This window comes from Giraffa tippelskirchi, chromosome 5, assembly GCF_054371585.1.
Source record: "Giraffa tippelskirchi isolate mGirTip1 chromosome 5, T2T-mGirTip1v1.2.pri, whole genome shotgun sequence".
NCBI classification, from domain to species: Eukaryota; Metazoa; Chordata; class Mammalia; order Artiodactyla; family Giraffidae; genus Giraffa; species Giraffa tippelskirchi.
Genome location: NC_137279.1, coordinates 37,516,029 through 37,541,864, shown reverse-complemented (window position 1 = coordinate 37,541,864; position 25,836 = coordinate 37,516,029). Strand labels below are relative to the sequence as shown.

Below are 25,836 nucleotides of genomic sequence, written 5' to 3'. Positions count from 1 at the left end.
CGCCAACCGTCACATTCTGCTTCCCCGCATGAGTCCCGTTGCTGAGGAGAAAGAAGCGGAGGCATCACTGTGAGATAACCAAGGACTCTTTTTTGCTCTTCTCACACCTTTGAAGTGGGAACCTCTTGAGGCAAATCAACAAGAATGTGGCTCCTGCAGCTGAGGGTCCCGGGGGTTGTTGGGGCTGCTCAAGGCAGAGGGGCTGTGACAAGCAGGCTGGACTGATAACTTTAAAAGGGCATCTTCTGCTGCTTCCTCACTCAGCTGCTTTATCACTGCAAGTGACAGAATGGGGAGGGTTCCGTCCCTCTCCCGGATGAGCTCCCGGAGAGCCAGGGGGCTATAAAAAGAGGAAGCGCAGGGCAGCTGGGAGACAGAGACAGACAAAGGCCAAGAGTGGAAGGCCAGAGAGGACAGAGAGGAGGCAGCAAGCACCAGACAGACCATTCCTTGACAGACGTCAGCATGGGCTCCTCCGCCATCACTGCGAGCTTCCTCCTCTTTCTGGCATTTCAGCTCCCAGGGCAAACAGGAGCGAACCCCATGTATGGCTCTGTGTCCAATGCAGACCTGATGGATTTCAAGGTAGGGCCAGGAAAGTGGCACGGTCTGGTGTGAGGGGGGTTGTGACATTGTGCCAGGCAGTGAGACCTCTCCCTTTCCCTGTTTTCCTTTTGTAAAGAATTTGCTGGACCGTTTGGAGGACAAGATGCCCTTAGAAGATGAGGCTGTGCCCTCACAAGTACTAAGTGAGCAGAACGAAGAAGCTGGGGCTCCTCTCAGCCCCCTTTCAGAGGTGCCTCCCTGGATGGGGGAGGACAACCCAGCCCAGAGAGATGGGGGCGCCCTTGGGCGGGGCCCTTGGGAATCCTCCGATAGATCTGCCCTCCTGAAGAGCAAGCTGAGGGCACTGCTCACTGCCCCTCGGAGCCTGCGGAGGTCCAGCTGCTTTGGGGGCAGAATGGACAGGATTGGAGCCCAGAGTGGACTGGGCTGCAACAGCTTCCGGGTAAGAGGACCTGAGGATGGAAATGGGATGGGGAGGAAGGAAAGTGTGGTTTCACTGAAGTTCAAACCTTGTGAAAGAACACTGCCAGGAAATGCCTTCAGCAGGAAAGGGACAGCATAGAGGCAACCCCTTTGAAATTTCTGCCCCAACTTGGCGGGGAGGGGAGTGTGCTCTGAGTCTCAGGACAATGATACCAACCTCAGCTAGTTTGCTGAGAAAATGCCAAGAAAAAGAGAGTTTACTGCCATGAGCACTGGGGACTTAAATTGTTCATGGGGCCAAGTCACCTGTCTTCTGCTGATTGGTAGTTCGTGTCCTTTGCAGAATCATCAGATCCCAAAGGATTGAAATTGAGCAGGACTGACTTTACTAGCTCCTAATGGGCAATTTGTTTACCAGTTTATAGAAGTCAGAGGGTCGTCAGGCTGGAGGGAGCACAGTCTGATGAAGCTGACTTATCAGGTGGAGTCAGGTCACCAAACCAAACATGTCTCTGCTCTCTTGTAGTATCGAAGATAACGGCCAGGGAGGAAAAGGCAGGCCAGGCCCCGGGCAGTCTTCGAGAGAATCCCCTGGGGTCTCTCACTCAATTTTGTCGCATCTGGTTGCCATCAAGTTGAGTTGTGATGAGCGTTCTATTCAAGCATCAGCTGTCAACATTTCTCACATTTTATGCTAAATGTAGATAAAGTGATTTAACTGTGGCTTCTCCACCTCTCCCACCCATGTGTTAAGTTTTAATCACCTGTTACCAACATCAGTTTGAAAATGAATAAACTTCAGCACCATGGACAGAAGCAGTAGGCTCGGGTTGGTGTGATTTCTTTCATTTCCAGAAGGGAGTTCAGCCTGATATTCCTTGTCATTTTACCTTTTGTTGGAGAGAAGAATGCTCAGTTCCTTTTTTATTCTTTTTTTTAAGGAATTAACTTGTTTGGGGGAGCAGTTTTAGGTTCACAGCAAAATTGAACAGAAAGCAGAGACTCCGTACACATCCCTTCCCACCCCACGTTCACATCCTCTTCCATGACCAACATCCCCACCAGAGACACGTGTTACCATCGATGAACCTACACTGACACATCATAATCACCCAACATCCGTAGTTCACATCGTGTTCATCCTTGGTGGTATGTGGATTTGGACAACTTCGGCTTCCTTTCATTTCTCCCTCCAAGTGTGTGTGTGTTTAGCGGGTAGGGGCTCAAACTGCAGCTCTCTACTTGCCCTCACTCACACTGCAGCCTCACCACTGATTCTGAAAAAGCCCTAGGAGACCAAAAGGGCCTTTATCTTTACTCAGACTTGCTCACATTCAGAGCACTTAGGTATTGAAAAGAAAACTTACTAACATTTGGGCTTTTTTCCTGGTTACATCGAAGGTAGCTTGTCCTCAGTATGACACTTTTGTACACCTAGTATTATTTGGTTACAGTTATTCTTTTTTTAGAGGGGCATATATGAAATCAGGACACTAACTCTTCTCTGACACCTTTTGAGAGTTAGTGTGGCAGCTGAGTGAATTGCACTTTCGTTCTTCTTCAGCAGTTCTTTGAAGAACAGGCAGAATATTTGGGCTTAAAAGCTGAGCAAAATGAAGAAAGGAATTTGCTGTGCTGACATACTTCAACTTCATGCATCTTTTGGGCACTAAACTTAAAAATTAGCCACTGGCTTTCCCAAATTCATGTTCAAGGTGTTTGGACTTGCATGTTTTACGGAGGTGGGAGCCACTGAAGAGGTAGTTTCTTTGTATCTGCTTCTGAAATAGGTGTTGCCCTGGTTTGCCTGCGCCAGGAAGCAGGGCTCCAAGCCATCTCCCCACCCATCACCCCCGACACCACACTCCCCGTATTGGATTTTACAACATTCCTTCAACACCCCTACACCTTCACTTCCCCATGCCTTTATTCATGCTGTTCCTTCCACGTAGATGCCCTTTATCCAGAGCTTCCCACCTCTCCCAAACATTTTACTCATTTCTCAAGCTCATTAATAATGCCACTTCTTCCCTGAAGCCTTCCAGGATACCACATGCCCAGGACAGATCAAGATCTTCACTGGCAGCATTTTATAACTATTATCAGTCACCACAACATGCCTGGGTAGGCAACTGGGTCTGCGTCCCTGATCTGCAAGCTCCTGGAGGTATACGCCCCTTCAGCAGGCCCTGCAGCACGTGGCACAGCAGGCACTCTACAAATAGTCGGTCAGATGGCACAGAAACTGAGAAAAGAGGAAGTAAAGTAGTAATATGCTCCGTGTAGAGTGAGGGGGAGGCCAGGAGAGAATTGATGGTTAGGCGGGGAGGTAGGGAAAGAACTCGAAGGTAACTGCTTCTGAAAAAGATGTTCCTTGTGTGGATTTTGAATGCAGAGGGTGGAAAACTAAGAACAAGAGGACTAACAAGGACCAGGAGGGTGGAGAGAAAGGAAGAAGCATCTGGCTCCTGAGGTCTGGCACTGGGGGAGCAGGGGCTGCTGGCAGGGGAGGAGGTGGGAGCTGGGCTCACTGCCAAGGTGTCACAGTGACACAGCAGGTTCTCACGGATGGGATTGACTGAACGTGCCAAATACAAGAGATGCCCCTGGAACTTAGAGGACACTGGGGAATGGGTAGAAGGGGTGATGAGTTGTGGGAGGGACAGGTTGAAGCAGGGATGGGTGAAGGGGTGATGGGTGAGGGAGGATGCATGGAGGAGCCTGAGTAGACTGAGGCTGTTTCTGCCACTGTGCTTAGTCGCTCAGTCCTGGCTGACTCTGCGATCCCATGGATTGTAGCCTGCCAGACTCCTCTGTTCATGGGATTCTCCAGGCAGGAATACTGCAGTGGGTTGCCATGCCATCCTCCAGGGGATCTTCCCAACCCAAGGATCGAACCCAGGTCTCCTGCACCGCAGGCAGATTCTTTACCATCTGAGCCAACAGGAAAGCCCAGCCAGTGTTTCTGCCACTGGGGGACAGCAACTCAAAGCAGATCACCCAGAGACCAAGAAATCACATTTCAGGCAAAACAAAATGTGACCCAAAAGCCCTGAGAGGTGGCAGCAATGGAGGCTTGCACCCAAGGTCTGAAACTCCTTAGGCCCAGCACTGGGTCCATTTCTTCTGGTTGGACACTGGGGGAATCTGCTTGCAGGGCCATATCCTAAATGAAGCACTGGCAGGAACTGAATGGATTCTCCACCAGCTGCTGTGTGAGGGGGTGCCTGTGAGGACAGGCGATTTTATAGGTGGAAAGGACCTGTGAACAAGCCCAACAGTATTGATCTGAAGGGGGGACAAAGCAGGGCAACTGCTGTGGTTTTTGCTGAGACCCGCAGGACTAAGTGGTTCTTATGTTAAGGTGCCAAGTGGCCCCCTGAGGATGAAGAGTCCTCCCGGGAGAGCTATAGGACACCTGAGGCTATACATCCCTCTTCAGTTCTGCAATTTGTCCGTGTTAGAAAGGGGGGGAGGAATGAAATGAGAACAAGTCCTTACCACGCTAAAGAAAGAGCACTGTGGAGACAAAAGGATGGAGACTGACGGGGACGTTTTATTCTGACATGTTACAGTTACAATGAGAACCTCCAAGTTCCAAGAGTTCAAATAAAAATAGAACTTTACAAATTAAAAAAAAAATACAATTTATATACACCATAGAATTAGCTAACATTACTGTATAAACAAACAGTGCAAACAGAAAGAAGGAAGCTGCTACTGATGAGATGACCAAGGTCCACAAGCTGTGGCGTAACACTGCACATCAATACTGTGGGGCCGCCAGGGTGCTGCTGGCCTTCCTGCAGGCTTTTTCATCCCCGAGGGCCATATCAGTGCGTGACTTTGCATCAGAAATGTCATACGGTCAGCTGAGTCAAGCAAGCAAGAGTCCATTCCAGCCAGGAACCGTTAATGAAACGTGGCTGTTTTTATTGTTCAGTTGCCAAGTCGTGTCTGACTCTTTATAAAGCCATGGACTGCAGTACACCAGGCTTCCCTGTCCTTCACTATCTCCCAGAGTTTGCTCAGATGCATGTCCATTGTGATGGTGATGCTAGCTAACCATCTCATCCTCTGTGCTCATGAGCAATTATTTCCCAGAGCACAGTTGGGTAGGACTGTTGCGTCCTCCCCCATCACCTCATCTGGGGAAACATGAAACCACCTCTAGCCAATCCCAGGCGTGGCTCCTAAGAATCTATCGAGGGGCCACATCCCTGGGAGGTGACCGTGCTGGAAACAGGCAAGATGTTGAAATGCAGGTTTCTAACTAACAGAAATCAAAGGAATGAGACTGACAGTTAACTGTGTTACAAGTGGAGCTGTGGTAGTCTTTGGGCTTGTCTGGAAAGGGCAGATGCCAGGAGAGGACAGAAAATGACGTGCCATTCCAGAGGGGCTGGGTTTGGGTCTGATGCATCTGTTCAGGGGGAGGGAGGTGTCTGCATTCTGCTGTCTATCTCTGGGCTGCACCGATGGGAACAAAATATCAGGTGACTCACACACAACACGGTGTGCGGGAGGAATAAATTTCAACAACACTCATCCAGGGTGGCCTCCAAGCCAGCAGTGTGATCCCGCCCCCTGAAGGTGGGAGGACCTCAGTCCTGCCAATTTCAGGAACGGGAGAGTGGCAGCAAGAGGGGAGCAGGTTCCAGTTTCAGATGCTGCCTGAAAACTGTGGCAGCTGGCTGAACACCCATCACACTTAGGAGGGCTTGCTCTTTTGGTTCTGGTGAGTTCCTCAACTGCTTACGGGAATGTTCATCTGTGTTTCATAAGTGCACCCAAGGGAGTCAAAAAATTTATACGTCCAAGTCATGTTGATCAAAGAGATGAGAAAACGGGAAGAAGAGAGGGGCCCTAGTCACTGGGGACGATGTCACAGGTGTTGTTCCCTAGAGTGTGTGGAGCACAAGACTGGAGATGGCAAAGCAGGGCGGGCACTTGTCCCCAGGCTGAACGGCAGTCTTGGCAACAAAGCTGGGAGGCTCAGGGGAGAGAAGAGCCTTGCTGGGGCCTGGTGTTGATGCCCTCTGGCAACTTCCATGATTTAAAAAAAAAAACAGGAACAACTAACTAAATGCAAACAAATGCCATCTTGAGTCTCCAAACACATCTGCTGTGGGGCTGTCTAATGAGAGGGGGGTGTGTGTATATGTATGTAATTATGACTGATTCGAGCTGTTGTACAGCAGAGACTGACACATTATAAAGCAATTATCTTCCAATTAAAAAAAAAAGATGCTGCTGATGTAGAGAGAACAAAGAGGAAAGTTAAGTGCAAATGCCTGACACCCAGATGCTCATTCTGGGTGCCTGTTCAGAGATGACCAATCAGCCAGGAGGGAAACTGAGTCACAGAAACAGAGAGGGAGGCTTCCTATGTCTGACGCTAAAACCTTGGGGCGTGAGCTGGCAGAAAGCACCTCCCCCTACCCACTGCTAACCCCTCCTGAGGTTGCTGCTGCTGAGACCCTTGGGAGGGTGGGGACAGCCAGCAGCAGGCAAGTGCAAGATGCTTATGAAGGGCAGACACCCTCTTCCTCGAATTAACACCTGCTATGCGGTCACATTCTGGCTTTCTCAGCCACAGCACGGACCTGTCCGCATTCCTGGTTCAGGATTCACTCCCTCCAGTCTTATGAATAACAGCACTGTTCCCCAGGGTCAAGTGAAGCAGTTTTATCTAAGGGAGCCCTGCTTTTAGGGGTGATGCAAGGTCCTCTGGGCTGTGGCTGCTTCACCACGAAGAGGCAGGTAGAACTTGAGGGAAGTTTAGTAATTTGATGGGGAGGAGAAGGACCAGGGTGAAAACATGGCACAAGGAGACCATGGGTAATCGGGAAACTAGAGAGAGTGCCAAAATGCTCGAAGCTGGGGCAGGTGGAAATCTGACTCTGTTGTCAGCTTCATCATAAAGTTCAGAGACCATGAGCAAAATTTGAACGCTTTGTGCTTCTGGAGCTGGTGGTTCCAGGGAGGTTCACACCACAGGGGCCCCACCTCACACCCAAAAGAACAACTTCCCTTAAAATGAACTAGTGAAGGTGTCAACTTGAGTCCCAATGAATGGGGGGGGGGTGCTCTCTGAAACATAGGTGGTTTTCTCAGGGGCTAATTCCCCATTCACTGAATTCTGCAACTGGCAAATCTCCCCCCACCCCAGTGTTTGCCTTGGCCAAAGCCCCTCCCATGATGCTTTAAGGCAACAGCTGGGTTCCCTAGGAAAGTGGTAAAGAGGAGGCGGGCCACCTGCTCTGAGGGTCACCCTCCAGCGGGCGAGGCCTGACTCCCCTCTGGTCCTGGTGCTAGCGGGGAGGGGGGCTGGGGCCTGGGTCAGCACTGGGTGGAGGAACGCATGGAGCAGAAAACGGAAAGATACTTGCTGAGCAGTCAGACAAGTCTAGGCTCTGATGGTCCCATACCACCCCCAGGATCTCTGACGGCAAAGTGTTCGATGACTGTAGGCTTTCCAAGCGAGTGGGTGACTGGGGATCTTCTGTGCCAGCCGTGGTGGCGGAGCCCGAGCTGCTGCCCCCCAAGGTGCCTTCTGGAGAGGACAGCCGGTGCGCAGCGGTGAGGCTGAGCCCGGCTGTCAGAGGGTCTGGTAGTGCTGCCGTAGCCGGGCCTGCAGAAACTCGTGCGTCAGGTTGTGTCGTGTGATGACCCCCACGATCTAGGACCAGGAAGAAAAGACCCAAGTCACCTGCAGAGTGAAACCCACTGGGACGAGATCTGACTGACCGGAGTGAAAAGAGCTTGCCCAGCCTGTTTCAGGCGGCAGGGCCAGAATCAGGTCCCGGAAGGACCGGGGCGAACCTGACAACATGATCAGGACGTTCGTTCCAAAGGGCACCTCATTTCTAGATGGAAACAAGATACAGTGAAAGCTGGGGATCTCCAGCTGGAGACCAATGGGACGAATTCAGCCGCAGAGATTTGAGCTGGGCCAGCTGGAATCTGGACACGAATGTCTTAAGCAGAGCTCACGCTCTGTAGCTTCACAGCCACCACACCCAGCCAGCTTCATCATTCAGAACTACCTGAGTCACTGTGATATTGGATTTATAGTAAGAAAAATATATTTGGTCATCACCCTAGTTTCTGGCACAAAGCTCTTAAAAACTCAGCACTTCCTAAGTGGTGAATAATAAGAGTATCTTGTTATTCGTAACAAGCCCCTTTCAACCACACCTGAGTTTATGCTAATGATGTCACTTCTGGGAAGCCTTTAAGGATGGAGGCTGGTTTTCCAGGGAACCAAGTGTATGACTAAAGGATTGGAGTTGTCAGCCCTACCTCCTCGGTGGGGCGAGGGTGGGGGGCGGTGGGAAATGTTGAATCCATTGCCAATGGCCACAGATGAAATCAACCACACCTGTGTCATGAAGCCTCTATTAAACCTGAACCACAAGGTTTGGAGGGCGTCCAGGCTGGTGAACCTGCGAGGTGATAGCAGGGTGCCCAGCCTGCCAGAAGAGGTAGGGCTCAGCCTCCCTTCCCCCATCCCCTGCCCTGTGTATCTCTTCCATCTGCCCATTCCAGGTTATTGACTACAATCTATTATAAAAGAATATGAGGGAGGGCTTCCCTGGTGGCTCCGTGGTAAAGAATCTGCCTGCTAGTGCAGGAGACGTGGGTTTAATCCCTGGTCTGGGAAGATCCCACATGCCATGGATCAGCTAAGCCCGTGAGCCACAACCACTGAGAGTGTGCTCTAGAGCCCACCTGCCTAGAGCCTGTATTCTGCATGAGAAGCCACTGTAATGAGAAGCCCACGCACCCCAACTAGAGAGTAGCCCCCCGATCACCACAAACAGAGAAAAGCCTGTGCAGCAACAAAGACCCAGCACAACCAATAAATAAATAAATAATAAGTGAATGAATGAATGAGTAAATAAATAAAAGAAATAAATGAAAGAAACAAATAAAATAAAATAAATAAATAAATGAAAGAAATAAAATAAATAAATGAAAGAAATAAAATAAATAAACGAAAGAAAGAAATAAATGAAAGAATATGAGTAACTGTTTCTCTGAATTCTGTGAGCAGGGGATCATGGGAACCTCCTATTTATGGCCAGTCAGGAGCACAAGTGACAACCTGGACTTTGGATTGAGAACTGAGGTGGGGAAGGGGGGTGGGGTGAACAGTCTTGTGGGGCTGAGCCCTTCACCTGAGGGACATGATGCCATCCCCAAGCAGACAGTGTCAGGACTGAACTGAGTTGAGGACACCCAGCTGGTGTCCAGAGAACTGCTCTGTGTAGGGAACTCACCCTCCTCCCCAATCCAGAGACTGAAGCTCAGCAGAGCAAGAGAGTCCAGAGAACCAGGGGGTTCCCACAGTCACTGCAGTGACTCACGTCCCAGAACTGTCAACGCAGCTGTGTTCCAAGGAACACGATTCCACCTCCAGCCACGAAACACATGTAAGGGCATGCGTGCTATCGGGGTTCTGCTGGGTGACCCTCACTTTGGAGAGGCGTCATTTCCTGCAAGGCAGCTAGGGGGCACTGACTGAAAGCCTCAGAAAGGTGACCATTACAGTGACTGTAAAAAAAAAGATCTGCCTGCAATGCGGGAGACGCAGGGCAGGAGACCTGGGTGTGACCCCCTGGGTCGGGAAGATCCCCTGGAGAAGGAAATAGCAATCCACTCCAGTATTCTTGCCTGGTAAATGCCATGGACAGAGGAGCCTGGCAGGCTACAGTCCATGGGGTCACAAAGTGTCGGACACGACTGAGTGAATAACACACTCACGTTTTCACTTTCACAGTGAAATTTAACTAAATATTCCACCACAGAGAACTGAGTAAGTGACCAGGCAGCTGTGCAACAGAATGCTCTTGAGCCATTAAAATGTCCTAAATGAATACTTTTTGCCATGGAAAGTCATTTCCCACAGATTCACTGAAAAATAAAGATATTAAACAGTACAGGCAATGGTAACATTTTCACTGAAACTTGACATATAATGTCTCTTACTCCTAGATGGAGAGGAAAAAACAAGAGATACTTTAAAAAGTTAACATGGCTGCCGCTATAGAGATAAGGGCTAGACGTGTCTTTTTTTTTTGTTTATCTATTGTTTCAGTTTTCCACAATCAAATACCAATGTTGCTATAGTAAGAAAAAAAATGAAGTTCTACGAAGAAAAAAATGGAAAAATCTGTAATAACAACTAGGTAGTTTATCTTTTAACATTCTCTTGAGTAGTTTGCCTGAAATTCTCTCATTTAGTGTTACAAATTCCCATAACAGGTAGGGAACTGATCCCCTTCCCATAAGAAGGCACCACCAAGTCCAACGAGAAGAGGAAGATTTTAGGATACAGAGAGGTTTGTTGTTTAGTTGCTAAGCTGTGTCCGACTCTTTTATTAGTCCATGGACTATAGCCTGCCAGGCTCCTCTGTCCATGGAATTCTCCAGGCAAGAATACTGGAGTGGGTTGCCATTTCCTTCTCCAGGGGATCTGTCCGACCCAGGGATTGAACTCACGTTGCCTGCATTGGCAGACGGATCCTTTACCACCGAGCCCCCAGGGAAGCTCCAGGCCTAAGCTTTTCAGTTCCACAGAAAGGAAGACCAGTGCGACACTGGCTCCACCTGCCAGCCACACAGGAGACAGCATGTAGGAAACACCCAGGAGGCAAAAGGGGAAGGTTTCCGAAGCTGCTTCTCTCCCGCCCACCCCTCCGCCCCTCACTCCTGCTGGGGGAGTGCGGAGCAGGTTAAGTTTGAGGGGCCCCCCTGTGGGGTTCTGCTGCTCCTCCTACAGCGCTGAGCTTAGAGGCTCCTCTCCAGGAGGCACAGCCTCACAGTTTCTAACTCACCTCGCCCACCGCGTTCACCACTGGCAGATGCCGCAGGCCCATCGTCCTGAACAAGTTGAACACTTGGGAGACGTGGGTGTTGGGCGAAACAGTGAAGGGTGCGGGGTTCATGTATGGGGTGACGTCCTGTGGGGGAGACAACACGGTGACCCGCGGCCAGTCCTGCCCGCCCAGGATGTGACGCTGGCTACGCAGACGAGGAGCGGGCCATGTAGGATGGGCCCTCAGCCTCCTCACCCAGCCCCGGCCCCCAGGGAAGCCCTGCTTACCACGATCATGCGCGGGTTCAGCAGGGTCAGGTCCAGGTCGTGGATGTCGGGGTACCTCGGGTAATCCTCGGCCATCTCGGCATAGGAGAGGCGTGGCTGGCTGGCGCTCTGCAATCCCAACCCAGACACTGTCCTCACACCGGATGTGGCCACTGGCGGGGCCAAGTTTAGGGGACCCTCCCTCAATGTCTGAGAGCCAGGAGGGCAGCGAAGGGCCAGGACAGGTGCTCTGGAGTGAGACCTCCTGCTCCAAAGCCATTTCTCGGCCAATTCCCTAGCTGTGTCCCCTGGGCTGGTCTCCTAACTTCTCTGAATGTCCCTTTCATCTGTAGAACGGATGTGAGCTATTCTAGAGTTTCAATGAGAAAAGTGCTAATAGTAGCTGTAGCTGGGGTGACTGGGTCCCCTAAAAGATTCGTCTGCATTCTAACGCCTAGAACCTGTGAATATGGCCTTCTTGGAAACAAGGCCTTTGTGGATGTAGTCAAGGTAAGATGAGGTCACATGGAGGAGGGTGGGCTCCAAACCCAGGGACTGGTGTCCTGCTAAAAGAGGAGAGGACACAGAGGGAGGACCGGGAGACAAGGAGGCAGACTCGAGCGATGTGCCTCCAGCCAGGGCAGGCCGAGGGCACCCACCACAAATGAGGGTGGCAAAAATCCTTTCCTGAAGCCTTCAGAGGAAGCACAGCCCGGCCGACCGGGCATTCTGTCCCAGGGCCTTGAAAACCAAGCAAGGACACACTGCTGTTGCTGGAAGCATCTGAAGCAGGTTGAGTCTGAGGGGCCCGCCTGTGGGATTTTGCCCAGTTTGTGGCGACTGGAAACATCAGCCCCAGGAAAGTCAGCCCAGAAAAGTCACAAGGGAGCTTTGCCACTATTTCTGCATCCTGAGTCTTCTGGACTTGCCCTCAGCTCTCAAGGCCGCTGACCGTCACAGGGCACCGAGGCCACCACCATCAGCTCTCAGGCCACTGCTCCTCCCCAACCTTCCTCCCCTTCACTCCCCTCGCCCACAGTCTTTGCTGTCCACCGCTGACCCCCAGGGCTTCCTCAGGCCAGCACTGGTGGCTTCTGTCTGCAGGCAAGGCCCTGTGTAGTCTGGCCTGCTTCATTCCTCCAACTCTCATCCTTTGGGCCATTCCAGTGGGGTTGGGCCTCCCACAGGGCATACTCCCAAGCCCAAGCCACTCCATCTATGGTCCTTCCTGTCCTGCCCATGTAAGCTGCTCTTCTGCAGGCTAGTCAGACTACAGGTGACCTCAGGCTGGCTGCCCACAGGCAAGACCCAAAGGAGTATTAGTTTGGGAACTAGGTCTCTGAGTGAGTTTTTTAGTCTCCTTTTTTCAGGCTCCATCTGAAGGGGTGAAGTGTGTTGCAGGTCACTATACAGATCACTTTGAACACACAAAAACCAAAGAGAAAAAAAGACTAGAGGGGAATGAACGAGAACAAAGGTATTTCTTTGGATAACACATGTAACAAAGTCCCTACATGGCAGAAATTAAAGTGTAGAAATTATATTAAAAGCCTACTGGCCAGAAGGACACTTAGCAAGAGGTGCAGAGACTAAGGGGCAAGGCCCTGGAGGGACTCTGAGCCCTGCTCAGCGCCGGGGCAGCAGGGATTGCACACACCGCTCGACAGCAGGTACGGGGACCATGTTCCGAGCGTCCTCGTGCTTCCCAGAGGCCCGGTGTGGACAAGAAAGGAGACTCACCGACTGGCTTTCAGAGTAACAGACTCCTCGGACGAGCAGGGTGACGAGCTGCGAGCGCAGGATCAGGCCATGGAAGGTCAGCGGGCGGAAGCGTTCCTCCATGGTCCAGTCTTCGCTCGGGGACTGGTCAGGGTATAGGTTGGGGTAGGGAGTGTATCTGTTATACAAAAACCAGATGCTGCCTAGGACACCCTCAGCAGGACCGCGTCCCGTCCACGGCCCTGAGCCCCACCCGCAGTCCCAGGGATGGCCCCGGACGAGGGGCCCCCTCACCTCCGCTCCAGCATCTGCTGCAGCAGGTCCTCCTTCTCGCCTGGCTCCTCGGAGGTCACGTGCTCATCGCACATGTTGCGCAGCTCGCTAGATGGGTAGGACTTCATGGACTGGCTCCGTCGGCGCTGCTCGCCGGCGCGGGTGAGGATGCTGGACTTCTGGGGATGGGAGGGGGCGGCGATGACGGAGCCTGCTAGAGGGCAGGCCAGCATCCACTCAGGGGAGGAGGTGGATGACCCTGAGGGTCAAAAGGCACAGGCCCACGCCAGAATGGCAAGAAACCTGCATGGTGGCTCAGGGACTCGTGATTCAAGGAGCCTCTCAGAGCCCAAGGTTTCTGCTGGCCCCACGCCCCGACTCCTCTGATGTGGGTACAGCAAGGCAGCACTCCCACGTCCTACCTCTGCAGGCCCGTCAATTGATGTGCCTCCAGCTTCCAAAGCCAAGGGTGGGCACGCAGCCCAAGTGAGGCAGCAGGACCCTCCCTCGATGCCTCCTGGTACCCACAGAGGAGCTGCCAGCCACCTGCTCACCCTGGGTGCACCGCGCCTGGTTCCTCAGCTTCCCTGTCCATCCTGCAGCTTCCTACGGACTTCTTTCTAAGTAGGTTAAAGTCCACTGCTGCCAAGTCAGAACTCTCTCTGGGACAACCTGTACTGAATGCTAACCACTGCTGATTAAAACTGGGCTTCCCTGGTGACTCAGACGGTAAAGAATCTGCCTGCAATGCAGGAGAGCCGGGTTCGATACCTGGGTCAGGAAGATCCCCTGGAGAAGGGAATGGCTACCCACTCCAGTATTCTTGCCTGGAAAATCCCATGGACTGAGGAGCCTGGTGGGCTGATTAAAACCACCACTTATTCACAAGCTTGCTGAAGTGAGAATGAACACACATCCTGATGGCCTAACGAAGTCCTTACTCACTATCTAGTCCTTACTGACACGTACAATGACAAGGGTGCTTTTACAAGAGCCAACCAGGGCCACCTCATCCACAGGGTGCAACAAGCCTGGGTCATTGTGAGTGTCAGCGAACCACTTGTCCACAGTTCACCCCTCCTCCAGGGCCACTTCCTTTACCTTGAATTTGATGTTGTTACTGATGAGCTGGTTGCCCTTCATGAACTCCCTCTCGTTGCCCCGGTTCTCTGTGACCACCGGGAAGGCGTGGTGGACGGTGGTGCGTAGGATGCTGACCAGGGACTGGATGCGGGTGTGTGGGTAGACATAGGTGAGGTTGGGCTCCATGATGTCGCTGGCTCGCAGTCTGGGGGAGGGAGGGAAGTGGTCCAGCCTCACAACAGAGCCCTTGGCACTGGGAGCAGCCGTGACATGGCTGTGCTCCCTCTCCGTACTGCCTGGACCACCAGGGCCCCTCTTCTGAACCACCTCCAGCCGATCCTTGAACACATGTGCTCCTTGGTATTCCCATCCCCTTCATACGTGCTGGTTCCCCATGCCCGGAATATGCTCTTCCCTGCCTTGTCAGGTGGGTGGGCCAAGACCCTCATCTCAATACAAATGCTCCCTCACCATAAACCCCATCCGCTTGCCCAGGGTTTCAGCCATCCCTCCTCAGCACCCCATGGCACGTGCCATGTATCACCATTGAACTGCTAATGACACAGGAATTAAAATGAAAATCTTTGGGTGTCCCTTTAGACCAGGGATGGCAACCATCACCCACAGGTAAAATCTGGTTACGCTTGCTCATTTACATGTTGTCCATGGCTACTTCTGCACTAAAATGGTAGAGCTGGATAGTTGTGATAAAGACCGCATGGCCTGCGATGTTGGAAAGTATGACTGGCTGGCCCTTTCTGGAAGCTGGCTGACTCCTACGGGACAGACTTTAAGCATCTTGCATGATTCCAGACATGAGAGGCCTGATGGATAAGCTGGTGTTTATGCCCAGAGGAGTCACCACTGATAAGACAACTCTTCACTGGGCACACGAGGCAGCTTGCTCTGACTCACAAGCATCGGACGCTTAAACATTCAATCATAACACTTCCTGTTTCACCAGAATGCCACAGCGGCTGAATAGTCCACGAAGCGGCCCTGCCCGCCCCAGCCTCCAGCCCACAGGGCCACTCCACTCTCCTGAAAACACTTGGGGACAGAAGGTTACCTATCTTCTTCCAACCCAAGAATCTGGACTACCATTCCCTAATACAAATGTTCCTGGGCCCTAGACCTCGTAAATTCTGGAACTAGGACACAAAGAGAAATCCTGGCCTTACTTGTCCATTTCCACCTCTGTCTCCCATTCTAGCAGTGGCACACCTCGCAGGCCCACGTGGATGTCATAAATGCCTTTATTGAAAAAGTCCCCTGTCCATTTGGCCACCTGAAATACAAAGGAAAGGCTTGAAAATAGGCTGCTGTTGGGGGAACTGGGCCCTGAATCTGAACGAGGCCTAGAAGGGGTGTGCTCACCATCAGGGTGATCATAATGGGAAGGCCATAAGTGATCTCGTTGGTAGACTCAATCAGGATGACCGTGAGACTGATGGTCATGCGGACGACCCCACCCAAGAAAGCTGCGGCACCAATCAGGGCAAAAGTTCCAGAGTAGATATGGCCCAATCCAATGTAGCTGGTGAAGAAAGAGACCAAGAACACGGCTCTGAATCATCCATTGTGTGGCAGGGTGAGGGTAGTTTAGTCACTAAGACATGTCAGACTCTTGCAATCCTACAGACTATGGCCTGCCAGGCGCCTCTGTCCATGGGATTTCTCAGGTGAGAATACTGGAGTGGGTTGCCATTTCCTTCTCTAGGGGAGCTTCCCAACCCAGGGATCAAACCCAGGTCTCCTACATTGCAGGTGGATTCTTTACTGCTGGGCCTCCAGGGAAGCCTGAGGGGTTGGGTGGGAAGCTATGATTTCCACACATGTGCATATGTGCACACACACACACACATGCACAGAGTACCTTTTGAGGACATTGGCAACTAAACGTCCAAAAGCAGCTCCACACAGCAGAGAAGGCACGAAAAGGCCACTCGGAACAGAAATGCCGTAAGTCCAACATGCAAGTGAGAAATACAGGATGAAGAACAAGGCCAAAGTGACGGGGCTAAATGTACCTGCGAAGCAAGAGCAGACTGACCTGAGTCCCACTAAGATGCTTACCAAGGCCTCCTAGACTACCCGGCTCCCACCAGGTCCTACTGTATCCTGTCCAGTTCACCTCCAGTGCTGGAGGCAGAAACCCCATCTTTGTCTGGGGTGATGTCACCAACAAAAAGCCCTGTTCTTGCTCAAAATTAGGGGTAAGCCCAGCTGTATTTGAGGGTAAACAGAAGAGGCAGATAAATAATCATTTGTTCCTGCCCCAAAGCCCAACTCCCGAGACTCACTATCCTGGTGGAAAAGCTGAAGGATGGCAGACTCCTGGGGATTGAAGAAGAGGGTGGCCATGTCATTGTACGTCTCGTTGGGACAAAAAAAGGTCTTGATACTTGAATTCACATCTTCTGATGTGACCTGAGAAGCAAGAATCAAAAAGTCAAACACAGGTCCCTGACCAGGGCACTTGAGATTTCAAGTGGGACGTCTCCAGTGAGGGTGCAGCAAACCTGGCATGCAAGCTTTACTCATAATAAAACAGGTAGCAAAAATAGATCGAGATCCAAGAGCAGCCAACTGTGATACTGTATTCCTCACATTTTGAGAAAGAAACAGGATGAGGGCACTTATTCATGCACATTTGCAACAAAAATCTAACTACACTCATGATTCACTGTGGGTCTGGCTCAGTGCTACTTCTGTCAGAGGCACTGGGGGAAGCCTGGACCCCGGGGACCATGGACCATGGAGGACGAGGTAGAGGCCCGACAAGAGGCCCAGAGTGGTCAGGTGTCTGCAGAGGAGAGTCCAGGGCACTGCCTGACCTAAGCCCAGCTTTGTTCCAAGTGGAAAAAGCCTCTGCACCGAGTTTGCTGAAGAAGAAACCTGTGTATATGAGACCTAATGCAGACATCTTGCTCCTGGTTGCCCATCCCTCACCTGGCTGAACAAAACCCAAGTCAGGAAAAGATGGGATTTCTTCACATCCCAGTCCTCTTACCCCCTTCATCATCTTGTGTGAGCAGATGAGAGCCTGGCACTGCTAGACTCATCAGAGGGGTGTTTGTTTTCTGGTTGCTGGGGTTCAGCGGCACAGGGGGTGAACCTCATACCTGTTCCTGGGCAAACAACTAATGGGTGTTACTACAAAGCTAACTGAGGAGAAGGATTGTTCCTGGATTCCATTCCATCAGTGACACTGTAAAGATGCCTTACGTGGACACTGTAACGATAGCAGGCCATGGGTTAGTATAATCCTACGAGGCAACACAGCCAGACGAAGGCTGCTGCAGGAAACGGGAGCGCCCCCTATGGGCAGAACCTGGCAGGGAGGACTAGGCAACCGGGACGTGTGTGCACAGCTGTCGAGGGTGGACAAGCTGAGGAAACAGCTTAATAACCAACAACGCGATGTTTCCCTAACTTAGGTCTGGAGGAACACAGCGTGAAGGCTCTCTGGAAAGAGTTGTATGGTCAAGTGCATAGAGGAGCATCACTGCACTTGCTAGAAATCAGTGCATCTGCGACGAGCAGGGAACAGGCTCCATGATCAGACAGACCTGACTGGCATCCTGTCACCCTCTTGTGACCTAAGGAAAGGTACTCTATTTCGTGAAGCTTCCGTTTCCTCATCTATAACATGGGAATAACACCTATCTCAGGCTACCTATTACTAGCTGAGTAGCCTTGGGCAAGACCTCAGTTTGCCTCACTTTTCTCATCTGTCAAGTGGGGACAATACTAGCCAGAGTGGCCGTGGTAAAAACTAAGTGAGGTCATGTACTTACAGTGCTAGTGGAACACCTGGTACACAAAAAACACGCCAAATATTCCTAACACTTACTGGAACTTTAAAGGCCCTGAGAAGTCCTATGTTCAAGAAACCTACTTAGCCCTGGTTATGTCATCTGACCTTAGAATCTGTTTCTGTTTGTTTGCTTCCGAATCATGTATATAAATGCTCCTTAGAACACACACTGAAAGTATTGGCCTGGTAACAAGGTGGCCGTGGGGAATAACCAGTAACAGGATCAACAGATTTTTCCTGTGAAGAGCCAGAGAGTAAATATTTTAGGCTTCACAAGCCACATACAGTCTCTAGTGCATGTTTTTCTGGCTTTCTTTTCCCAACCCTTAGAACTGTAAACACAATTTTTAGCTCGGGGACTATACAATAACAAGCAGTTGCCAAGGGCCAGATGTGGTCCATGGACCACAGTTGCTGACCTCTGATTGAGTTGATTGAGTACATTCTAGCCATTTAGTGTTCCTGGGGACACGGAAGAGGCAGCCGTTCAAGACCCAAAGGGGCTTGGAGGGACTCAAGTAGCTCCCCAGGGGCCATTAAGACATGTACTGAGAGAACCTCCAGTCTCCACCTTAGGGTCCACTCTCAGACCCAACACACATTGTAAAGTAAGCTCCAATGCCTACCACACTGACCCTACTCTTCTGCAGGAAAGCTTCTAGAAAATATCACTCACTCCTGAGAAAGGAGAGAAAAATGCAAAGAGGAAGTGTGCCAGGAAATGACCTAAACCCATTCAAACCAGAAGATACAGGCAGAACCAGGACCACTGTGCACCCCGAGGGAGGTGTTCCTTTCTCCTTTCTTAAGGGTGCCTCTCCTACCCCGATGGGCAGGCTGTTGGGGACCTTTCAGGGGTGGGGGGTAGAAGAGTAAACTGAGGCTCAGAGGAGAAGCAGTCAATGTCTTGAGCATCTGTTTCTGATCAGTCTTGTTCAACAGAGTAGGGGTCAGGGGAGAGAGAGAGGAGTCCTCTCTATGATGACCAGGACTGTTCACAGAAGTGAAAAAGAGCCAGTTTGGTGAACATCCTCTCTTAGGTAAAATGACAGCCACGAACCCCAGCCTCACCCCCATCCCCCCACCAACTGACTCAGGTGTGGAACAGTGGACCAACACATCCACTGGCTCTAAACAGAGGCACGTCATACATTCTGGATGCTTCATCTTTGTGGACATAGGACAAGGGCAGCAGATGCATGGGGGTTACCTGGAGCGGGATGGAGTCATTCCCAATTTGAGCCGCAGAAGACATCTGGCGGCATTCTCCCAACACCATGGAGGCCACAAACACCACCATGGTGGTCACCAGGGACACCAAGAGGCTCTCCAAGACTCTAGGAGGCAAAGCACAGCTGTTAAGAGTGGATAAAAAGCTACATGGTCTTGGGAACTCGAAACTGCCTACCCCTAGCCCTCCCTGCCCCCAGAGCACGCACAGCTGCCCCTGGGCAGTCAGCACACGTGCAGAATGTATCAGCGACTTGCTGTGTTCCAGCAATCTCTATGTACAAATCTGTATGGGTGGCCAGTGGCGAGGGCTGCTGCGGCAACATCATCTCTCTCCGAGGAATGAAAGGTCTCCCACTTTAAGTCCCAGGGTAAGAGTCTCATGACAGCGTGCCCCTCGGCGGGGCCGATACTGACTCTGCCATGTGTCCCCGTGGCCAAGTCCAGACAGGCCGGGAGCCAGAGTGGCTCTGATAGAAGTTAAGCTCAGCTGCAGTCTCTTGGCCTGTATGATAAACACATTTATGTTCTCAGTCTTGGACGTGACCTGGAAGCTGGCGTGGGAAGTGGAGTCTATTCCTCGGGAGAGATGGCCTGGTCCACACGGGGCCAGGGAGCCGCAGCAGGCGGGGGAGGCGACTGCGAGGGTACCTGACGAGCTTAGGTTTCGGGTGCACGTTTCGCATACGGTACTTTGCAAGCCTCTTGTTCAGACAGTTGAACGTGGCTCCCAGGAGGCCCCCAATGACCCCCATCGCGACGAAGAAACCCAAGTCCATAGCTGTCCAGAGATGACATTTTTTATCAGAGTCAGAGCACTGAGAGAAAGGGCAGGGGAGGGAGAGAGAAAAACCAGAGTGCCCGTGAGAACAGGAAGGGGCAGGAGCAGAGAAGACAGAGACGAGAGAGCCGAAGCGGAGCTGGAATCCTGCCCACACTGAGCACATGCATGCAGGAGACTACAGGGCCCAGGCGCACCTACCTCTCTGCCAGCTTCTCTCTGATACTTGACTTAAGAGCAACTGTCACGGGTCAAGAAAGAAATTCTGAGGGCAAGGACAAAACATACCTTAAACTCGCCGAAGTTCAGCAGCCCAGGGAGCTGGAAGGAACCCCAACTTCCAAACTGAATTCCAGAACGAAAGAAGTTGAGGGTGAAGGTAGCAGACATGGAGCAGAAGAGCTGGGAAACAGGTGATAAAAACAAAAACAGCTGATAGCGGCAAGTCCTACCTCCTCCCAGATGCGTCCCCATAAACCTACTGCTCCACACAGAGACCTCCAACTCCAGGTCTGGACATGGGGCTCTGGTGACCACAGCCGTAAATTCACCTCAAATGTGAAAAGCTGGAAATCTGGCTATTAGCAGTTTCCATTCAGCCTTTTGTGAAGGACTATTTAAAGTCTATGATGCACCAGACCCTGTGCTAAAAGAGAATAGTAAACACCAGAGGAAGAACGCGCTCCCCGAGTGAGCAGACGGGAGCTCAGTCAGGACCACAGCTGGTCTCACCTTTCCAGTCAGATAGTTTGTCATGAGAGGGTAACGTCTCACTGGGGAGGGGAAGGACGTTAATATGGGAAATAGCGAACAGTCCATAGGAGGTTATGGGCATCTAGAGCAAAGGAAGTCAGCTCTCCTGGCCTCATCAAAACTACAGGTTAACTTAAAACTATCCACTAAATCAAGCCTTTTACCACTGTGATACATCCCTTATTCACTTTGGTAATTCCCCTTGTCTCAAAGTCTCCTTTAACACTGATAAACTACTTTTTGTTGTTGAGTTGCTCAGTTGTGTGACTCTTTTGCAACCCCATGGGCTGCAGCCCATCAGGCTCCCCTGTCTATGGGATTTCCCAGGCAAGAATACTGGAGTGGGGTGCCATTTCCTTCTCCAGAGGGTCTTCCTGACCCAGGGATTGAATCCAAGTCTCCTGCACTGGCAGGTGGATTCTTTACCACAGAACCACCTACAATAGCCTTATTTTGGTTAGCGATGGCATGGTCTACCTTTTCTGCTCCTTTTATTTTCAGACATTTGTGACTGTATATAAAGTATGTCTGTGGTAAACAGCGAAAGAGGAGAAAAAAAAACTACCGGTAAATGTATTGAGTAAGAGTTGTCCAGATGAAACCTGGGGTGCGGGTGGATGGTTAAGCTTGGGGAAGGTCCTCCTTACCACTCTCCATGTGAGCCCTTGGTTCCAGAAGGATGAACCCTCCTCCAGACTGAACAGGGTGCCCCCAATGGGAGCCCCAAAAGCCGCAGCAACTCCGGCGGCTGCCCCTGCTGATACAAAGTCCCGCTTGTCTCTGAAGGGTGGAGAGAGAGATGGTTTATCTGAGAAACAGTGCTCAGGCGGCAAAGGGCAGTTTTCTCACTTTCTTATGCACCGACATTCTAGTATCTCGAGACCCATGAACAGTCACCAGTCAGGGCTCACAAAGGGCAGGTCTCTGCTGAGGCAACTCAGCAGCGAACACAGTTTTCACTAACCAGCCAGATGCTCTCCCCCATTGGAACTCCGCCAGCTGGGGGGCTCTCTGACGTCAGTCAATTCCGAGCATGAACTCTCAGAAGGCAGGTCGAAGATTTCCGGTGTCACCACTGAGCCACCAGCTCCCTAGACCTTCCTTCCAGAAAGCCCAACATCAGAGAAAATAGCCAAGTGTGGCTGCATGCAGAAGGACAGGTGACAGTGCCCGGCAGGAAGGTGAGAAGGTGGACCCCAACCTGGGTGTGGGCCCCTGACTGCAAGGGCCTTGCCAGGTGTGCAGATCAGTGACACCTGCAAATCCCACAGGGTGCAGAGACCTTCCAAGCCTAAAGCGGTGGACCAAATAAATAAACTCCATTCTTGCTAACATGCCAATAGACTTTCTCGGTCATATTTTTGATCTTGGACCACATTCTTTGTTGTCGGAGATGCTTCTAGGCCCTGGGTTATGGCAAAACAGAAGCTGTGATGCCTGCTTGCCCCTTGTGCTCCTAATTTTCAGAAAAATAATTCAAAGCCCACGGTCTTTCCTGACGCTCGGGTTCTGCATGCAGCCCACCCAAGCTGGGGAGACCGTAAGCCCGGTTAGAGCAAATACAGGGTCTCAGTGGCAATAAACGAACAGCTTTTAAAAAAAAAAAAAAAAAAAAACCCACCTAAAACACACCAATTCTAAACTTTCCATACCTGTCACTTCGAAAATAGGGGAAGTTAAACTGGATCTTTCGTAAGGAGATGCTCTGAAACTAGAACAGGAGAAAACAGAATCAGGGAGGGGCCCGAGGCTGCAGGAAGCCACAGCACTGGGGGTCCCCGCAGCTTGACCCTCCTGGGCAGGGGCCGCGAGGAGGAGAGTCCAGGACAGCAGCTGCTGAAACAGTGACTTTGGGGAGGAACTTCTTTCCTGCCCCCGGATCCCTAGGCTCTTCAGAAACTGCATTTTGTACATAGTCAACAAGTCCAAAAGGAAAAGGGAAAACAGCTGGGTGAAGAGTGGAGAGGAACTGAAAGCTGCTACAGAAGACAATGTGAGCTCTGCTTGGGGCAGTCACCAGGGAAGGGCCAAGTGACTGCCAGACAAAATCTCAGACTACCGCTCCGTCCTGGCCTGGCCTCCTCCTGCCTCTCGGCTTACTTCCTAGAGGCCGGTGCATGATGTGAAGGAGATGAGGCAGTAACAAGAGAGATCAAAAGATGGGCTCTGGATGACAGGGACTTCTCTCCTTCCCCTGGACAACACAACGACCACAGCAACTACCTCCCCTTAGAATGTGAGACATAAACTGTCTACAAGTGACAGTTCACAAGGAACTGAGACTTTCCTCTGTGGACCTGCCTGTGAGAAGGGGAGTCTGGGAGTCCTGAGTGAGCCCCTTGGCCTCCCTGAGCCTCAGCTCCTCATCTAGGAATGATGAGGAGGAGGACAACTAAACCCGAGGGGGCTTTTTTCTGGTTGGGCCACACGGCTTGTGGGATCTTAGTTCCCCGACTGGGGATGGAACCCAGGCCCGTGGCAGTGGAAGCTCAGAGTCCTAACCACTGGACTCACCAGGGAAGTCCCTGAAGTGGCTTTAAAGAAGAGAGGAGATGGGACAGGAGAGTCTGGCCCAGATGGCACCTGATGAACAGCAGCTGTTATTCCCTTGCTGCATCCAATGGTATCAGCATTGGCCTCTGCCTGAAACCATCACAGCCAAGGCTTCCAGCCTCTCTTGGGATGCTCCGCAAGCCACCCTGTGTGCAGGCACTTGGCAATGGCTGTAGGAGCACCGGGCGACTTTCGTTTGAACTTTCTCTCTGTCCCATTTCTGCTCCCAAGACCCCGCAGGGCCCCAATACAACCTCCAAGTTCCAGCTACCTGCTCTGCTGGGAGACAGACCTCATAGTTTCTCATCAACCCAAACTGATAATGGATCCCAAGGCCACATTAGGGTGCTCTTGATGGATTTTTTTCCAGTTTTAACCACGGACACACCCCTGCCCAGGAGGCCCACTCTGAAGGCCAATCCGCCCCCCACAGCCCATCAACCCTTACCTGTGGGAGGCCAGCCCCCACTACTGCTCCACTGTGGATCATGGGGCCTTCCTTCCCCACAAAGAGCCCTGGGAACAGGTGGAAAAAGGTGAGACAATCTATCAGCACAGAATAGTCTTTGTTACATAGACCTTTCTCTTGACAACTATAAAACAGAGATGATCACGCGACTTGCTAACAGTAAGAGTGAGTCAAATCCCTATCAAATATGAGAAAGAAACCTTGAAAATCTAAATTGGGGGTCAGGAAACTGTAGCCTGTGGGCCAAGACAGGCTTGCTGCCTATTTTTATACAGCCCAAGAGCTCAGAATGGTTTTTTACATTCTCGAATGGATACATTTGAAGTGGTTATATAAGTTTAAGCACCTACATAATAGCTCCTTTTTGCCACTTGGCCCACAAAGCCTAAAATATTTACCATCTGGTACAAAAATCTTGCTGACTTTGCTAAAAGCCAACTCCACAAATCAACTAGACAGTCCCTCTACTTTGAAAGTCAGTGGTGCACTGGTCAGACAGCTCTGAATGGTAACTTATTAACAGCGTTTACATTTAAAAACTAACTCATCAACAAAAAGTGCAGAGATCTGTTTGAGGGCAGAACCTTCAAAGCCAAATCTGCTTAAGGTACACCCATAATGACTCTTGTCATCTTCACCCCTGGAACGCTTGAAGGATAAAAGCCAGGAAGACCCTTTCGTGACTTCCCTGGTGGTCCAGTGGCTAAGACTCCAAGCTCAACTAAAAAGATCCTGTGTGCTGCAAATAAGAGGGCTTCTGAGGTGGTGCAGTAAAGAAATGGTGCCTGCTAACACAGGAGATGTAGGAGATGCGGGTTTGATCCCTTGGTTGGGAAGATCCCCTGGAGGAGGAAATGGCAACCCACTCCAATATCCCTGCTTGGAGAATCCCAGGGACAGAGGAGGCTACAGTCCACGGGGTCACAAAGAGTTGGACATGACTGAGGACGCTCGCACACCACAAATAAGACCCGGCATAGCCAAATAAATAAATAAATATTTTTAAAAAAGAAAAAAAGGGGGAAAGAAAGACCCTCCTTACCTCCAGCCACACTGAACAGCACTCCAAAGACTTTGCAGAGCAGGGTCCGGAGACGCACGATTCCAGGCACTTTCACGCCATTCAGATAGCATTTGATTTCGGGGATCCCAGAACCGGCTGCCACTGGCTGAGGGGGAGAGCAGGCATACTCAGAAACTCAGAACCCACTGGGCTCACCCTGGACAGCACCGCACTCAGTAGGCCTGATGCATTTCTGACAAGTTCCTGGTGATTTAACAACTCCTGCGAGGGGAGGCTTTTCAACAATCAATGCCGCCTTCCATTTCCAGAGATTCTCACCTCATTTGTCTAAGCTGGGTATTGGTCACTTTTAAAGTTCTTTAAGGTTTAAAGCATTTGTTATTCTAAGGTGTTTTTACAGTTCCCCAGGTGTTTCTTCTAATGTGCTGCCAAGGTTGAGGAGCAACCTCCTAGTCTAGATTGTTCCTCTTTAATCTCCCCAGAGGCTGAAACCACTTTCAGAAAACTTCTCTAAGTGAAAGAGAATCACTTTTTCTACAGGAATCTATACTCTTAAGACTAAATCAGTGTCTTGACATTTTGGAAATGGAGATGGAGAAAAATGGAGTCCCCAACAACCTCGTGAGCAAGAAGGCAAGACCCGCACTGCCTCACCCCCATGACACCTCACCTCAATTAGGACAAGAAGGCTTGCAAAGAAGACAAAGGTCAAGTTGAAACCCAAGAATTCCAGGAGGGACAGTGCGAGACAGCCTTTCTGGCTGCACTCCTCCACCGCTGCAGACATGGGGTTAAGGAAAACGAGCCTGCCAGCCACAGCGGTCCTGCCACCACTAGATATGAAGCAGTTTCTCTTCCTCTGAAGCATGGGGGCTGCTTCCTGCACATCTTCCTGTTTTCCGCATATAAACGTCACAAAAACACAACTGTCTGAGATGTCTCATACATTGGTGTTTTCAGTCATTATGTCTGACTCTTTCGCGACCCCATGGACTATAGCCGGCTGGGCTCCTCCGTCCATGGGATTTCCCAGGCAAGAATACTGGAGTGG

General features: G+C 51.1%; 2 protein-coding genes and 1 long non-coding RNA gene across 18 annotated transcripts in view; 2 read left to right on the top strand and 1 right to left on the bottom strand.

Moving 5' to 3' along the window:
• The first annotated feature begins 376 nt into the window (after window positions 1-376).
• On the top strand, window positions 377-1,528 carry NPPA (natriuretic peptide A). The gene is made up of 3 exons (XM_081486961.1): window positions 377-585; window positions 683-1,009; window positions 1,517-1,528. Exons 1-3 carry the CDS (start codon window positions 466-468, stop codon window positions 1,526-1,528), a joined length of 459 nt encoding a protein of 152 aa, XP_081343087.1. The 5' UTR covers window positions 377-465.
• Window positions 1,529-4,526: 2,998 nt separating this feature from the next.
• Window positions 4,527-25,836, bottom strand: part of CLCN6 (Cl-/H+ antiporter 6) — a 35,329-nt gene continuing 14,019 nt past the window's right edge. For 11 of the 16 annotated variants that reach the window (XM_081491407.1, XM_081491413.1, XM_081491415.1 and 8 more), the window contains 18 exons: window positions 25,456-25,562; window positions 24,804-24,930; window positions 23,741-23,808; window positions 22,392-22,450; window positions 21,387-21,519; window positions 20,275-20,388; window positions 19,857-20,023; window positions 19,186-19,312; window positions 16,459-16,585; window positions 16,032-16,185; window positions 15,533-15,692; window positions 15,337-15,443; window positions 14,174-14,360; window positions 13,094-13,251; window positions 12,821-12,977; window positions 11,102-11,209; window positions 10,833-10,958; window positions 4,527-7,672 (listed from right to left, as the gene is read on the bottom strand). In XM_081491407.1, the coding sequence (XP_081347533.1) occupies window positions 7,592-7,672; window positions 10,833-10,958; window positions 11,102-11,209; window positions 12,821-12,977; window positions 13,094-13,251; window positions 14,174-14,360; window positions 15,337-15,443; window positions 15,533-15,692; window positions 16,032-16,185; window positions 16,459-16,585; window positions 19,186-19,312; window positions 19,857-20,023; window positions 20,275-20,388; window positions 21,387-21,519; window positions 22,392-22,450; window positions 23,741-23,808; window positions 24,804-24,930; window positions 25,456-25,562 (2,267 nt within the window). In that variant the 3' untranslated portion in view covers window positions 4,527-7,591. The remainder of the gene's footprint in view (window positions 7,673-10,832; window positions 10,959-11,101; window positions 11,210-12,820; window positions 12,978-13,093; window positions 13,252-14,173; window positions 14,361-15,336; window positions 15,444-15,532; window positions 15,693-16,031; window positions 16,186-16,458; window positions 16,586-19,185; window positions 19,313-19,856; window positions 20,024-20,274; window positions 20,389-21,386; window positions 21,520-22,391; window positions 22,451-23,740; window positions 23,809-24,803; window positions 24,931-25,455; window positions 25,563-25,836) is intronic. The other 5 variants (XM_081491419.1, XM_081491420.1, XM_081491410.1 and 2 more) reach the window with 2 other exon arrangements.
• Window positions 15,454-25,711, top strand: LOC145506534 (uncharacterized). Its single transcript, XR_014054005.1, has 3 exons — window positions 15,454-15,837; window positions 17,596-17,767; window positions 25,326-25,711. It is a non-coding gene; the product is annotated as an uncharacterized LOC145506534 (long non-coding RNA).